Consider the following 13,992-nt stretch of genomic DNA (forward strand, 5'->3'; position numbering starts at 1 on the left):
ATTATTGAAAATCAGTTATAATCAAAGTTTCATAGTAACTAACAAACATAAACTGTTTGGATTTGATGCTGAACAAAAGTGGAGGTTATTTTGTCTTCATCACTTCTGGCTGACTATGGTAACTAAAGATTGCATTATTTAATTGGATTCCGTGCTCTAGATTTAGTCTGGTGCAGTAATGTTTGCTGGATAACAGCCTCTGATTAAAAGCAACCAAATTATGTTATTTTCTTACGATCTACAGTAAATACAATAATAATTTGAAACTCATGCTTGAAAATATATATTGAACACTAGGAATAATTCTGTGATTTATGAAGCAAGATTGAACAAGGTCAGATCAATGAATGTGTACTTCTTACTACATTTTAAAGTGTATCTTACTCTTTTTGGAGAGATATTTTTTTTTTGAGAAGTCTGTCTGTTTCCTGTGTCATCTATGTTTTCTTTACATTTTTAAATGCAAGCTTGGAGGTTACTTAGCTGTTTGCAGGTGAGCTTGGTAGCACAGTTTATAACTTTGCCAAGTGTAAATAGTTGGTTTGAAATCTTTGATGTTGGTGTTTCTGTTGGCAGAACACCTCTATGAGAGTATGCATTTTGTTTTCATTTCAACCAAAGTGTTGCAGCATCAGTTTTCAGAAACAAGACTTCAGCAAATATTAACTATTACAAAAACAAAGGCCCAGAGACCTTCTAGATGCTCCAGAATAGGGACTTAAAATTTTTCAGGTCCAGCTATTTTTCATCCTATTGAAAAGCTGCTCAATTTCAGACAAATTGCAAGCTTTCAAAATGTTGAAGTTCATAGACATTCACTAGAACCTTCAAAAATACTGAAGTAGCTGATTAATTTGATGATGTTATGTTACAGCTCAGGCTTCAGCATGAGTGTCTGTGTAGCTGCTGTGGGTCCTCGTATGTTGAGATAGCATCTTCTGAATTCTCAGTGTTCCTTTCCTGTTTGACCAGAGTAGTTTGATCTAAATTCAGATGTGGGTGAGGGAATATACTAAGAGTGGATGAGAACCACGCAGGTGGAAGGTTGGAGCGGGTGGTGGAAAAGAATGAGCCTCACTGATGTGATGGTCAGGAGACTGTCTCCCCACAAATGTCTGGGCTGTAACCCAGGTTCTAAGTTCATCTGACACTGTTTGCTGTTGATGCTTGTTAATATGCCTTTCCCTCCTCCTTCTAGTATTGCTTCATAGTCAGGATAAAAGCATCTGGTATCTCGCCAGGCATTGAGAGCCTTATCTTCCACAGTGTCTACGCATAAAGAAGGGTTGGCAGGAGCACATCTCCTGTTGCAGATACATATGGCTTAATGCTTTTGCCGAAGAAGTAAGGGTAAGGAGCCTTTAAAATGGGATTCCCCACAGCTACAAGGGTGAACACTCTGTTAATTCTATGGTACAAGTCTTTGTGGTGGATCTACGGACTTTGTATGGAAACAGACAGGTAGGAAAACCCCATGAGATTCATCATATGATGCCACGTAGAGAGTATTATTTTTTTCTGTTTGCCTTTTCTTCCCCCCCTCACTATTTTGTCTGAGTGATCTTCGTTCTCCTCTGCAGTAGGTGCTATTATAGAGTGCTGTTTGTGGAAATGGTCTATGGACCACTGCTGACCCACCAGAACAACTCTTCCGTGCATCAGGCCTCAGCTGGTGTGATCAGTCAATCCCTTTTCCCAAGTCTGTTCGGGAGTATGGAGGGAGTAGGCAGCAGTCAGGGAGAATACTAACCTGTTATAGGTCCTGATAATTGACTGCTCTTAAGTGCTCTGTTTATAAGAGGTGTTCTTTGCAGGAAAATGTGTCATGTACTGAAGGGATCGTCTAAAGACCCTGGTGAAAGATAGTGCCTGTCAGACAAGTTTGTCTGTGGTCTGTGTACGTTCAAGATATCCCTGTAGGAGACAGCTGCTAGGACTCGGCTGCACAAGTTGTTCCAGGTTCAACAGTCTGCTTGTGGCAACTTCTTTGCCAGTGGAAACACTGGAACGTGCAGGGCAGTCACCCATGTACCTTTGTCCTGTAGCTCATCCATGGTAAACCCAGTGCTCCTGGAGCTCCTGAGGCCCAGGTATGTGCACGGATGCTGTAAGGCTTGTCCTGTAATAGGGAAGGGCCGTGGCATGTAGTTCTTCTTTGCTCCTGAAGACACAAAATTGAGATTTACATAATACATTTAACTGGTTTTATATGCTGCTTAATCCAGTTATGTGTTCAAATGGGGGGAAAAAAGCTGATGGCAAAAAATGGAAGTTAAACAACAGACAATATATATGTTGAAGTGTAATGTTCTGGCTCATAATGATATCCACATCAAGTGGTGAATATCTCAGCAGAAATGTCTTTTGTATTCTTTGTTTCTCTGGTCTCTTTCATTAATCTTGCTGTCATGAGCTGTGGTCTGTGAGCTTTTAACTTAAAATCTGTGCCTTGTAGTTTCATCTTTCTGAGCATTTCTGCTTATTTTAAGTTTGAGATTCAGGTTCATGTTCATTTGAAGATTGTTCTATCAGTATATATTTGAAGAGCTTTATTTTACTGTTCAATAACTGTTAGTACCTTGGAGCTCTGTAAATCTTTTACTATGAGGGGAAAAAAAAATAAAATTACTTCACAAGATGGTCTGTTGATATAAATTGGCATTCCTCTACAGAATTGTAAATTAAAGTCATCGTTCCTTAAAGAAGATGAAATAGTCTGTAAAGTACTGCCTCTGTCTCTTTCAAAATCTGTGCGGAATAACTTTAGTAAGATGGTAGAAATAACTTCATTTAAAAAAAGAAATTCTCTTGCATAGCGGTTCCTCCTTCTAGAATTTTGCTGGTTTAGGTGCACGGAAATTTTCTGCTTTAGGTTGAATGTTTTTCAAAAATGCTTTTTTTAGACTGTTAGCTGAAAGACCAGTTCTAAAATGTTGAAAACAGAAACTATTGAGAAGTGAAGAACGTATACAGAGGGCTTTACTGGAGCAAAGCTTAGCGACTAATTTGTAGGCACTCCTGGCTGCAGGAGCAGAGCTGGTAGCTCCGAGTTGCGTGCCGAAGAGCCGTCTGCGATCCACAGAGATTTAGCTATATAGGAACGGGTTTACGTAGCTACTGTTTTGATTGTGGCAGTGAGTGAACTCTAGTGAACATCAAAGAAAATCCACATACTTAAGGGACTGTCTTGTATTTTGTGTTAAACAACTGTTGGGTAAAATGTGGAAACTTTCCTTGAAGTCAGTCCCAGGTCCAGAACTTGACGTTCTCTGGGAGGATGTCCCTTTGACTCTTGACTTGTGTTTGCTGTAGCTCCTTGCCCTGACTCCAGGGCTCTGGCAGTCCGCAGGACGAGCTTCAGCAGCCTGGGAGGAGCATGTCTCAATTTGACAAGCTAACCTGCATCTCTGGCAGGTTCTGTCAAACGCAGCATCGCCTGCCTATTTATTGTACTCTGATGGAGCTACCTGAAAATCTCCTGTGGGAAACGTGGTCACAGTACACTGACTTTGCAAATCCCATGCCTGGTTGGGTGTTCAGATGTATCAGTGTAGGACTGTAGCGAGTATGACTGTGTGCAAACCAGTTTTAGCTGTCTTAGGAATTTGAGGGTGAAAATGTAGGTTTAAGAGACTTTGTGAAACTAAACATGCTTGGTTGTTTTGTTTTTTTTTTTTTTTTCTCAATCATGCATTTAGACCAAAAAGCCTAGCATAATCAAGACTTGTACTTGCATGTAAACCATTTGCGAATTTTAACATAAGCTCTCTTAATAGTGTATTTCTCTTTTGTTCTGTTTTCAGTCTTTACTCAGGAGATTATGGTCTGCTGCCTCGGTGATAAAAGGTGTGAGGAAGGGCAAAAGTCTGTATGCAGAAAGTGAACAAGCTCAACCTGTTTATGCTAGAAATATGAGGACCTGTAATATTTCAGTGTTGGTTAAAGACAGGTGATATTGTGGCAAAACGTATCCGCGATCTAGCTGTTGATATGAATGTTAAAGAATTATGAGTTCCTGTTTTCCCAGTGCAGAAGTAGCTGGGGAGCCTTGAAATAAGTGTTTGTTCTTGGGAAGAGGGGCTGTTACTAACTGCCATGAGCTGAAGTGTGTGTGAAGGGGGGTCTTCAAGGCTTGGGTGGATAGGGCTGATACTGCTGGGACAGAGAAATCCTTTTAAAGCATATGCGCTTTTTGTAGCCTGAAAAGTCAAGAAATACAACAATTCTTTAATCGTGAAGCAATGAAACAGATCTCTTGAGAGTTCCAAACGAAGATCATAGTCTGTGCAACAATTAGATGAATGGCAGGCTTCCCCACCACCCATTTTTTTTTTTTTTTCAAATCTGATATCAAAGTCTGTAAACTTTGTCCAAGTAATTATGTTGGCAATCAAGAAACATTTCGGAAGTTTAGTATTTATCGGTCTGATTTTGGAATAAAGGAATTTAAAATGGAGTGGATCTAAACTGAGAACCAAAAGCAAACTAACTCTAATTTAAATTAGTTTAAAAATAACTTTCTAGAATTTTTGTCTCAGTGCATATTTTAATTATAACAAGTAGGACAAAAGCATACATTATTTTAATTGCACAATCTAAAAACACATGAAGTGAGTCACATCAGTAACTGAAATCAATAGACTGTGTTCTGTTGACTGTGTAAGTATTATGGATCTTCATTTATAACTAAATGAAACATTAAAGATGCTGTACTACTGACTGCACAGCATCTTAAAGTGAAATATCAGGTAGTAGAAGTATGTTATGCGTTACACCCCAACTTTCTGAAAAATTAATATCTAAGGCAAAAACGTAAAAATAGGTTGAAATGTGTTCTGATATGTATGTTCTGATTTTATCAGTACATTCATGTGTGTTTAATGGTTGTGAAATCTTTTGCGAAAGTTTAGAACAATAATTTAATACCATAATACCGTAATAAATTAATTCAAATTTGCTGACAATGTAAATTTCAAGTTACTTGGTAACATGAATTTGTTGACCTCGTATATTTAAATCTTATTTTTTTAACTTTTGCGTACAAACCAAATTTTCTACTCACATAACCTTTCAAAATGGTATAAACCTATGTTTATTTATATACGCAGAGATTATATATACTTATATATGATGTAACAATGTAATGTAGGCACATGACTTTGTTACAATTTAGAATTTTTCCTTTTGTGTAGTTAAAATATGGGACGTCGCTCCTCAGACACAGAAGAAGAGAACAGAAGCAGAAGGAAAAAGAAACACCGCAGGCGTTCGTCTTCAAGTAGTTCCTCAGACAGCAGAACGTACAGCCGTAAAAAATCTGGAAGGAAATCAAGGTCAAGGTCGCGGTCTCGAGATCTCCAGTCTCGTTCCCATTCTTATGAGAAAAGGTGCATTTATAGTAATTTACTGTCTGTTGCAGTTGTTTACAAATTGGTATCTTTCATAGAATGGTTTAGGTTGGAAAGGACCTTGAAGATCATCATGTTCCCACCCCCTTGCCCTGGGCAGGGACACCTCCCACCAGCCCAGGTTGCCCAAGGCCACGTCCAGCCTGGCCTTGAACCCCTCCAGGGATGGGGCCTCAACAACCTCTCTGGGCAACCTGTCCCAGTGCCGCACCACCCTCACAGGGAAAAACTTCTTCCTAATGTTTAATCTAAACCTGCCCTCTTCCAGTTTAAAGCCATTCTCCCTTGTCCTATCGCTACATGCCCCAGTAAAAAGTCCCTCCCCAGCTCTCCTTTAGGCCCCCTTTAGGGACTGGAAGGCCGCAATAAGATCTCCCCGGAGCCTTCTCTTCTCCAGGCTGAACAGCCCCAACTCTTTCAGCCTCTCCTCATAGGAGAGGTGCTCCAGCCCTCGGATCATCCTTGTGGCTCTCCTCTGGACACGCTCCAGCAGGTCCGTGTCCTTCTTATGTTGGGAACTCCAGAGCTGGATGCAGTACTCCAGGTGGGGTCTCACGAGAGTGGAGCAGAGGGGCAGAATCACCTCCTTTGACCTTTCCTATTATGGTACAAAGCCAGAGGTGTTCGACTCCAGTGTGCTGTCAGTTCTAGGTTGGAATTTTATAGCAAAGATTGCTCTGAATATTGGAAGATGTGGCACTTTCCACTTACATTTAATGAAAACCAAAACCAACACCAAAAAACCCAAAACGCCTTCCCCCCCTCCAAGAATACAAAACCAGTGTATATGCAGATCCAAATGTAACTTCCTTATTAAAACAAACAAAACCCCACAAACTAAAATAACTTCTCCTTTCTCCTCCTTCTAATATAATAGTTCATATATTAGTGCCAGTTGGAAAAGTAGTTTTATTCAACTAGTTATAGACCATTCTGTGTTACTTTTTCCTGTTGTAATAAACCAAGTAGGTCTTCCCAGACAACAGGATAGACTTTCTCAATAGGTAGACTCAGGGTGGTTTTACAGTAGTTCTATACATTTGCTGCAACAGCTAGTTTTCACCATTATTTTTGCTATTTTTTATGTCTACAGAATGTAGTAGTCAGCCAGGTGTTTAGAACACAGATCACGTGGCTAAATCTAACAAATTTTTCTTGACCTAACATCATACTTCCTTCATCAGAAGCCCCTTTCAGTACCTGGCCTTTTTGGACAGCCTGGTTGTCTCTCAGTCTGACTTGTGGTGATCCTGGGGTAGAACTGACCGGGTGGTGGTCAATTTATTAATAAGTGGAGCTGGAAAATAGTCATTGTGTCTAGCTGCACTGTAAAGATATTAGAAAGTGCTCCTGAAAAACCTTTCTTTAGCTGGCAGAAGAGTGTGTCAATGAGGGACAAGTTGGCTGGTTGTGGGGGGTTTCTTATTTATTTCCATCCTCCCTTTCTTCTTTTCCTGCTTAGCATCTCCATACAGCCCTTAGGGGACACAGTGAGATGACATGGGCTGCGATGCCAACAATATGCTGATGACATGCAGCTTTATGAATCTCTTTAGTCCAGTGCAGGCATGGCTATCTTGCAGATAAAACCAGAGCTTGAAGGGAGATTAGAGTCTGGACGAAACCCAGTTGACTTAAATTGAATCCAGAAAAGACGAAAGTGTCTGCTTTTAGGATCTGGCTGGCACCTTTGCTTTGCCCTTAGTTTAGGGCATTTGCTCCTGGCAGTTAAGTCACTATTACAGGCTGGGGTCCTGCTGGGTTTATCCCCGACCCTTAAGAATCAAAAAGCAGCAGTCTCTAAGATTACTGTTCTTCATTTAGCAGGAACGTTGCATTCCTTTCTCAGCTGAAGACCTGTTCTTTAGTAGTTACCCTATATATCCTTTCCAGTTTGGACTACTGCAGCATTACTTGAATGTAATACAGCCCCTTTTGCCTTATGGTAGATAAGCACATATCACATTGACTACGTCCTGAATTACAGAAATGTTTCTACATGGTGTTATATTTTAATATTACTCAAACATAATAAAGCCCAAAAATATGGAGGCTCTCCTAAGGATTGTAATTTGTATTTAGTTAACTGTTAGGGAGATGGAGAGGAAATTTTACAGAAGATTAATACTTGGAAAGTATCCCTCCCACCAGTTTTTTGATTAGTTGGTTTAATTTATATATTTAGTATGTATTCTTTCACTTTTCTCCTGTGTGTATAAGAATTTGTTTTTTGAATAAATGAAATGGGGAGGTTGGGGGGAGGGGGAAGGGAATTAGTGTTGTGACTCCTGACTGAACTCGGGAGAAAATTTCCAAGCTCAAATAGAATAAATTAATACTGATTATTTGATTACTAATAGTACTTAAAAAAATCTGTCTACATCAGAGCAGAACAAAGATTGCATGTTATGAAAGTTGAGATAACAAACCTGTATGTTTATATATAGATGCAGAAAATATTTTTAGGTGTACATAATTTAAAATACATTTTAATTTTTACATTTTATGTTTGTATGTAGTGTGGCTGGAAATAATTGTATAGAGTGGCAATGCAGAAGTTAACATCTTATGAATTTCATTTTTAGCAGTGGAATTGTAGTCCTTATCTCATATGCTATATGTCTCTGTAAATCCTGCTGAGAATGTAGGTCTAAATATTTCTTCAACCTTAGATTTGGCAAAGAGGCATTGAGTTCCAATGAGCTGCTCATGGAGCTAAAAACTGGTGAGAGCTGGCTTATGTTCTTGGCTTTGTCCTTGAAGTATTGCATGATTTGGGGCAAATCAGTTAACTTCTCTTTCTCCTTCTGCCCTTTTTCTGTCTTGAGGTGTGTATTTTAGAAGGTAAGCTCTTTAAGACAGGCATTGCCCAGGTGTATGGGAATTACTTATTACAGTGTAGTAGTGGTATCTGAAGCTTCTGCAACATGTTATAATACAAAAACCACAGGTTTGTATGTCCCTTTTAAGTAAACTGTTAGGTTTTTTTGTTCCTGTTTGGTTTATTTGGTTGTTTTTTTAGAAGCAGTAGCATACTAATAGCATGCTTTTGTTTTAGACGCAGACACAGATCGAGCAGTAGTTCTTCTTATGGGTCTAGAAGAAAACGCAGTCGTAGCCGATCAAGGGGCAGAGGCAAATCCTACAGGTCTCAAAGATCAAGATCAAAAAGTAGAACAAGAAGGTAAGAATCTTTTCTAGGAAAAATAATTATTTCTACTATAAAAACATTCATTTAAAATCTCCATATAGTTACTGAGTTTGGAATATACTAGAAATAATGGTTGCAAGTGATCATCTAAACTACACATCACTTGAAACTCTTCCTAATTTGAAAACTCTGTGCTGTGCTCTTGATGTACTAAGTCTTCAAATTAGACTGGTAGAACAGCTGGCTTTGAAGATAAGTTATATATTTTGCATTTGACCAAGTGCAAAAAACATTAATAAAATCACCTTGGTTTAATTGTAATCATCTGAAGACTTCTCGTGGATTTTTTTGATTACTGATTTCCGTAACTCCCATGCGTAACATTGGCCCCCTAAACATCAGACTAAACTGTTGTTTTCTCATGTGTATTTCCCTTGGAAAGAGATGAGTATTTAGTTCTGCAATTTTTTCTTAATATTTAAATATGTCTATGGTGCTGAAATTTTTCATAAATTGGATTGTGACAAATGAATATTTTCAATAATAAAGGTAATATAAATACTTACATCTTAAGCTTCATACTTTCATAATTAAAAGAAGCTCAATTTTTGTGTGTGTGTATTTTTCAATTAAAAAGTTGAAATAAAGTTTATCCCTGGATATCAGAATTACTGTTAGCATTTTCGATTGAATTTAAATTAATTATTGAGTCTATGAGGCAGATCAAAGCTTTTTTGGTGTGTGTTTACAGATCTTCAGCCAGGTAATTTTGTGTACCTGTACTAAGAATTTAGTAAAACACGTTATTTTCATATACGAAATCAGTAGAGCTGTTGCCTCTGAAAGTTGAAAAATTGTTGTTGAAAGATGTGAAGGTTTCTCTTTCTCTTATTTGTATTCTCTCATGACTTATTCACAGCTGTTCATTTATAGTAGTTGCCTGGACACTTATTGCTACAGTGCCTTTGTAGTAGCAATTTGGTTATTTAAACTGTCTGATCTCTCTTTGAGTGTACTTACCATCTGAGCTGTAGACCCTAGATAAGCTACTGCGCTGCGTGTGGAAATATTCCTGTAAATATCCACTGTTTTGCTATCAGAATCAGTTTAAAACAATGAAATGTCAAAAGAGTAAGGTGGAAATGAAGGCGTTTTTCAGTATGCAGGTACTCAGCATTAGGAAATACAATAATCTGATTTAAAGATCTAAGTTTTATTGTAATTAAGTATAAATTCCAGATCTCATTAGGCGTAGTCCAAAGGGATTACTGATGTTAATCGTCACTGCAATATATGGAAATTATGCACCTAAAAACTTTAAAGACGTGACTACTGTTTATTTCATTTTGTGCTAGGAAATACTGTGTATAAAATATTTTATATATAAAGTATACTGGCTTTTCAGTACTATAGCTGCGAAGGTATAGCTGCAGATCACTTGAAATGATATTACTATTCAGAGTCAGAGTTCTTCAGGGAAAATATTTATAGATAACATCCTAAATTATAACAGAAGAGTCTTTTGGCATGTTAAAAGCATAACACTAAATTGTTAAAAGCATAAAACTAAACCCAACAGGACACATTGAATCCTTTATTGTATTTTTTTCCAATTCTGCTCTCTGCTGTAATGTTACACTGAGAAGCCATGGATTAATCTTATTTCGGGAGAAGAGGTAAATAGGTTGCAGAAAGCTGCTACTACAGGCCTGTGTTTTCCCTGTGTGTTAGCGGTGAGGCAGTCGCAGCAATGCTGAATAGTTCCTTTCTTTGCTATCTCAAAATCTGTCTCCTGCACTCGATCGAAGGTATGAACAGCTTCCCTAAGACGACCGAGTATGTTACGATTCTTCAGGCTGGAAAAGAGATCGTGGGGGAAAGAAGGAATGTGATGGAGTGGTATTTAAAAAAAAATAATTAAAAAAAATGGCGTGGACAGATGATTAAGGAATGAGAGTTTCCTGTCTCCTCCAGTGTAAGGGCGGGGGCAGGTGTGAAGTGCATGAAGTCAGCTGGTGGCAGATCCTCGTCAAGCAAAAGGAGATGGTTCTTATATATTGCATAATTTTGCTGTGGAAGCCCTTGCTGTTGGAGGTTGTGGATACCAGCAGTTGAAATGAATAAAAAAAGCAGTCAGGCAATCCATTTAAAACTGTTAAATGCAGAGAGACAATATTTGTTTTTGGAAACGTATGTATTTGTAGCACTGAAGTGGAATTTTCCTAAGAATTTGGCATCTCTAATTCAATAATTTTTTTGCTTGAGGTGGGGGATTTTATTTTCATATGACTCTTAAAGGTAAGTACTGAAGAAAACACTTATGTGAACTAGCTAATAAAATGATCGGAAGTAACTCCGGCAGCCCCCTTGCGTTAGTGTAGTTAGGAGCGTGTTACCCACTAAAGTATTCTTGGTGATCTCCAACTTCTGAATTGCCAGCGGCAGGGAGTAAAATCTACTGACCCCCCTGAAAAGCCGCAATGTGAGATACAGCAGTAAAGTGAAGATCATCTCTATGCTACTCATATTTGTCATGTTGTGGTTGTACCTTCAGAGTAGCACCTTTTGGACTTCAGCAACTGTGATTTTATATTTTTATTTTTTTTTCTTCCCCAATGGGAATGGGACTGACACTAGAAAACTAGTTTCATATTGGAAGTTAAGATCCATTACATGGTAACTTAAAATCTCTGGATTTGTTTTTGGTATAAGTCATGCAGATATCACAAATTTTGTATCCCATAATGTCTTTTGTCCCCACAATCCCCCATCAAGTTAAGATAATTTGTTTTCCAAGGTAGTGAAATTGTTGGTAAAAGTATATGTGACTGTAATGTATTTTTTTTTAAACAACTTCTCTAACATAGGTGGTTTATTTTTACAGAGCTCCGACTGTGTAAAATACTGAAATACCAAGATTTAATTTGAAAAGTTAGATTTTTACCATGACTTGTTTTAAAAATATTTTGTGTAGGTATTGTTTGTAACCTAAAATGCTTTTTTGTACTTTATTTTAGAAGGTAAAAAAACTTGTGCATAGAATAAGTATTTTGTCTTAGATGCGTTTTTTAGAGTCAAAAAAGTGGGGCTTCCTAGTAATGCTATAAATTTAAAGCTGTCCTACAGCAAGATAGTACAATGCAAATACGACTTAATAAGATCACAAACTGAATTTCAGCAAAACAACCAAGATTTACATTAAATTAGGAATTTTAAAACCGATTTAGTTTGTTTTACTGAGCATTTGCTTAATAACATTTTGCCTTCTTGCAATCTTTTTAAAGACAATAATTCGTCTGTGAAATGCGGGCACATCCTCAGTAGAAAAATTGAAAGCAACAGCTCACTTTCTGAAACCACACATACAGTGATATAAAGAAATATTTCAGCTCTACGAAATTTAATAAATCATCCCATTTCCTAATTTGATCATATTAGATGCTGATGTGGAAGAAGCATTTCAAATACCATCTCCTCATTAATATACATCAGTCTGGGGAATAGAATGGAATACTTATGCAGAGATGTCACAGTTACTGTTTCTTAGTTTACTAAGTGGAACAGGTTGATGTGATACTGGGTGCTATTTGTCAATGTCTTGCTAAAATGGTTTGGGTCGAGTTATGGAGTCCAGAAAGACGGCGGCTGATAAATCAAAAGTGGATTGAGTGGACAGGAGGCAGTGATTGATACTGTGACAGGATATGAAGAAAGGAATCTTGATACAAGCATGCATGATATTGAATATGAGAAGGAAAATGGCCCTGGAGTATGGATATTATTCAAGGAAATGAGAATAATAATATCATCTTGAAATTATTGCTGGGTGAAGATTAGGATAGTTCTTATTAGAATATTATGCTTCTCTGGAGTGGAGAAACTCAGATTTCATATAATTTCTATGTGGATATAGTCTTGTTAATATTTTTAGAGTTTTTGCTGCGATTGTTCTGCCAGTCAATCGTATATGAAAATACTTACTTTACATCAGAACTTGTGACGCAAATCTTTTAATTCGTGTAGCTTTAAATAGAATTAACCAAAATATGCTAACCTTTATTTCCTGATTTCATACAATTCAGTGATTATAGAGTATTTCACTATAATTGCCTTTAAATATGCAAGTTTGTCTTTATTGTCTGCCAAGTGTTTTTGGCTTTTCCCTTTATGTTAAACTGAAAACTGCTGTCTTGAAATATCTTTAACACTGTTCAACTTAGATTGACACAATAACAGCTAGTACATCTATACATATCTAAGAAGAGAAAAATATCATGTGTAAAGTAATCCCGTTTGTAGAATTGATGCCTTTGGACTGTCAGTGCAGGAAGTGTTTGATCAGCGTGTTGGGGTGGTTTGTTTTTTTTTTTTTGTTTTGTTTTTTTTTTTTTTCAGTGTGTGTGTGGGTACATGATTACATCTTATTTCTTTACCATTGTTCCAGTCTAATTGATTTAATATTGAGCTGTGTGCATCTTGGAGCAGTCCAGCGGCAGGGCGACCTACTTCTTATGGGTGGCTTTGGAATAGACTTGTTTTTTGGTATGAAAAAGCAGCTTGCTGTCAAGTCGCCATTATCCCAGCAAGGTGAACTAGAATTAACTTACGTTCAACCCTCGTAGCTTGCCAGAATTCTTCGTGTTTAGCACTTATATTTTGTAATATTTAAAAATAGGGTCCTCTACTCATGCAGAGAAGTGCAATGTGAAAAGGGTCATTTAATAAAGAATAGTAAACCCCCACTGATTTCTTTAAAATAGTGCTGTGTTGGTATACCTACCGAATAGTCAGGTTCACAAATGTAGTGATCTCTAAAGGTAGTGTAATTTGCATCGCCTGGTTTATGACACAGGGTGATGATGGCATCACAAGAAAGGAATTCCCCACCACCCCCTTCTAGGTGCATTTTCGACACTGCTGCTTCAAGCACAAATACAATCCTGGACAGTGCGCACCCTGAAGTTAGAGATTCTTGCCATTGGGTTTGAGCTGTTCTCAAAAAGGTCGCGGCTTCATTCAGACCCTTATTCATGGCTGGGGCAAGCTGTAAATCCTGGCTATGTGTCACTTGTTTACCTGTGTTCTTTATAGTGTGCCACTGCAGAGGGAAGATCTGAAGCTTTTTGCAGGTTTCAGTTTTTAATACCGGCAGGAGCCAGTCGTCTTTTGCATGAGGGTGTGGTGGTTTTTTTGTCTTTGAGAATTTCATTTTTAGTATCTTCTTAAAAATGAATCCAAACCCTTATTAGCAAATATTTTAGTAGCGTTGATATTGCACAGTGAAATGTTGTTTGTAAGACTTTTCAAAGATATAAACAGCATTATCATTGAATGTTTTTGTATTTGCATGACTGGGTCTGTCTTCAGTTCGTCTCTCGTTTTTCCACGCATGGTGTTATTTTACTGTGGTGGTATTAATGTGTTAAGGTCCTT

At 37.7% G+C, this 13,992-nt stretch overlaps 1 protein-coding gene across 4 annotated transcripts in view; it reads left to right on the forward strand.

Annotated features, from left to right (window-relative positions):
• Nucleotides 1-13,992, forward strand: part of RSRC1 (arginine and serine rich coiled-coil 1) — a 182,516-nt gene that overhangs the window by 2,415 nt on the left and 166,109 nt on the right. For 3 of the 4 annotated variants that reach the window (XM_082487297.1, XM_082487300.1, XM_082487298.1), the window contains exons 2-3: nucleotides 5,193-5,387; nucleotides 8,467-8,592. In XM_082487297.1, coding sequence (XP_082343423.1) covers nucleotides 5,200-5,387; nucleotides 8,467-8,592 — 314 coding nt within the window. In that variant the 5' untranslated portion in view covers nucleotides 5,193-5,199. Of the gene's footprint in view, nucleotides 1-3,828; nucleotides 3,847-5,192; nucleotides 5,388-8,466; nucleotides 8,593-13,992 lie in introns of those variants that run through there. The other variant, XM_082487299.1, reaches the window with a different exon arrangement.

This window comes from Vanellus vanellus (genome assembly GCF_965231255.1).
Source record: "Vanellus vanellus genome assembly, chromosome: 8".
NCBI classification, from domain to species: domain Eukaryota; kingdom Metazoa; phylum Chordata; class Aves; order Charadriiformes; family Charadriidae; genus Vanellus; species Vanellus vanellus.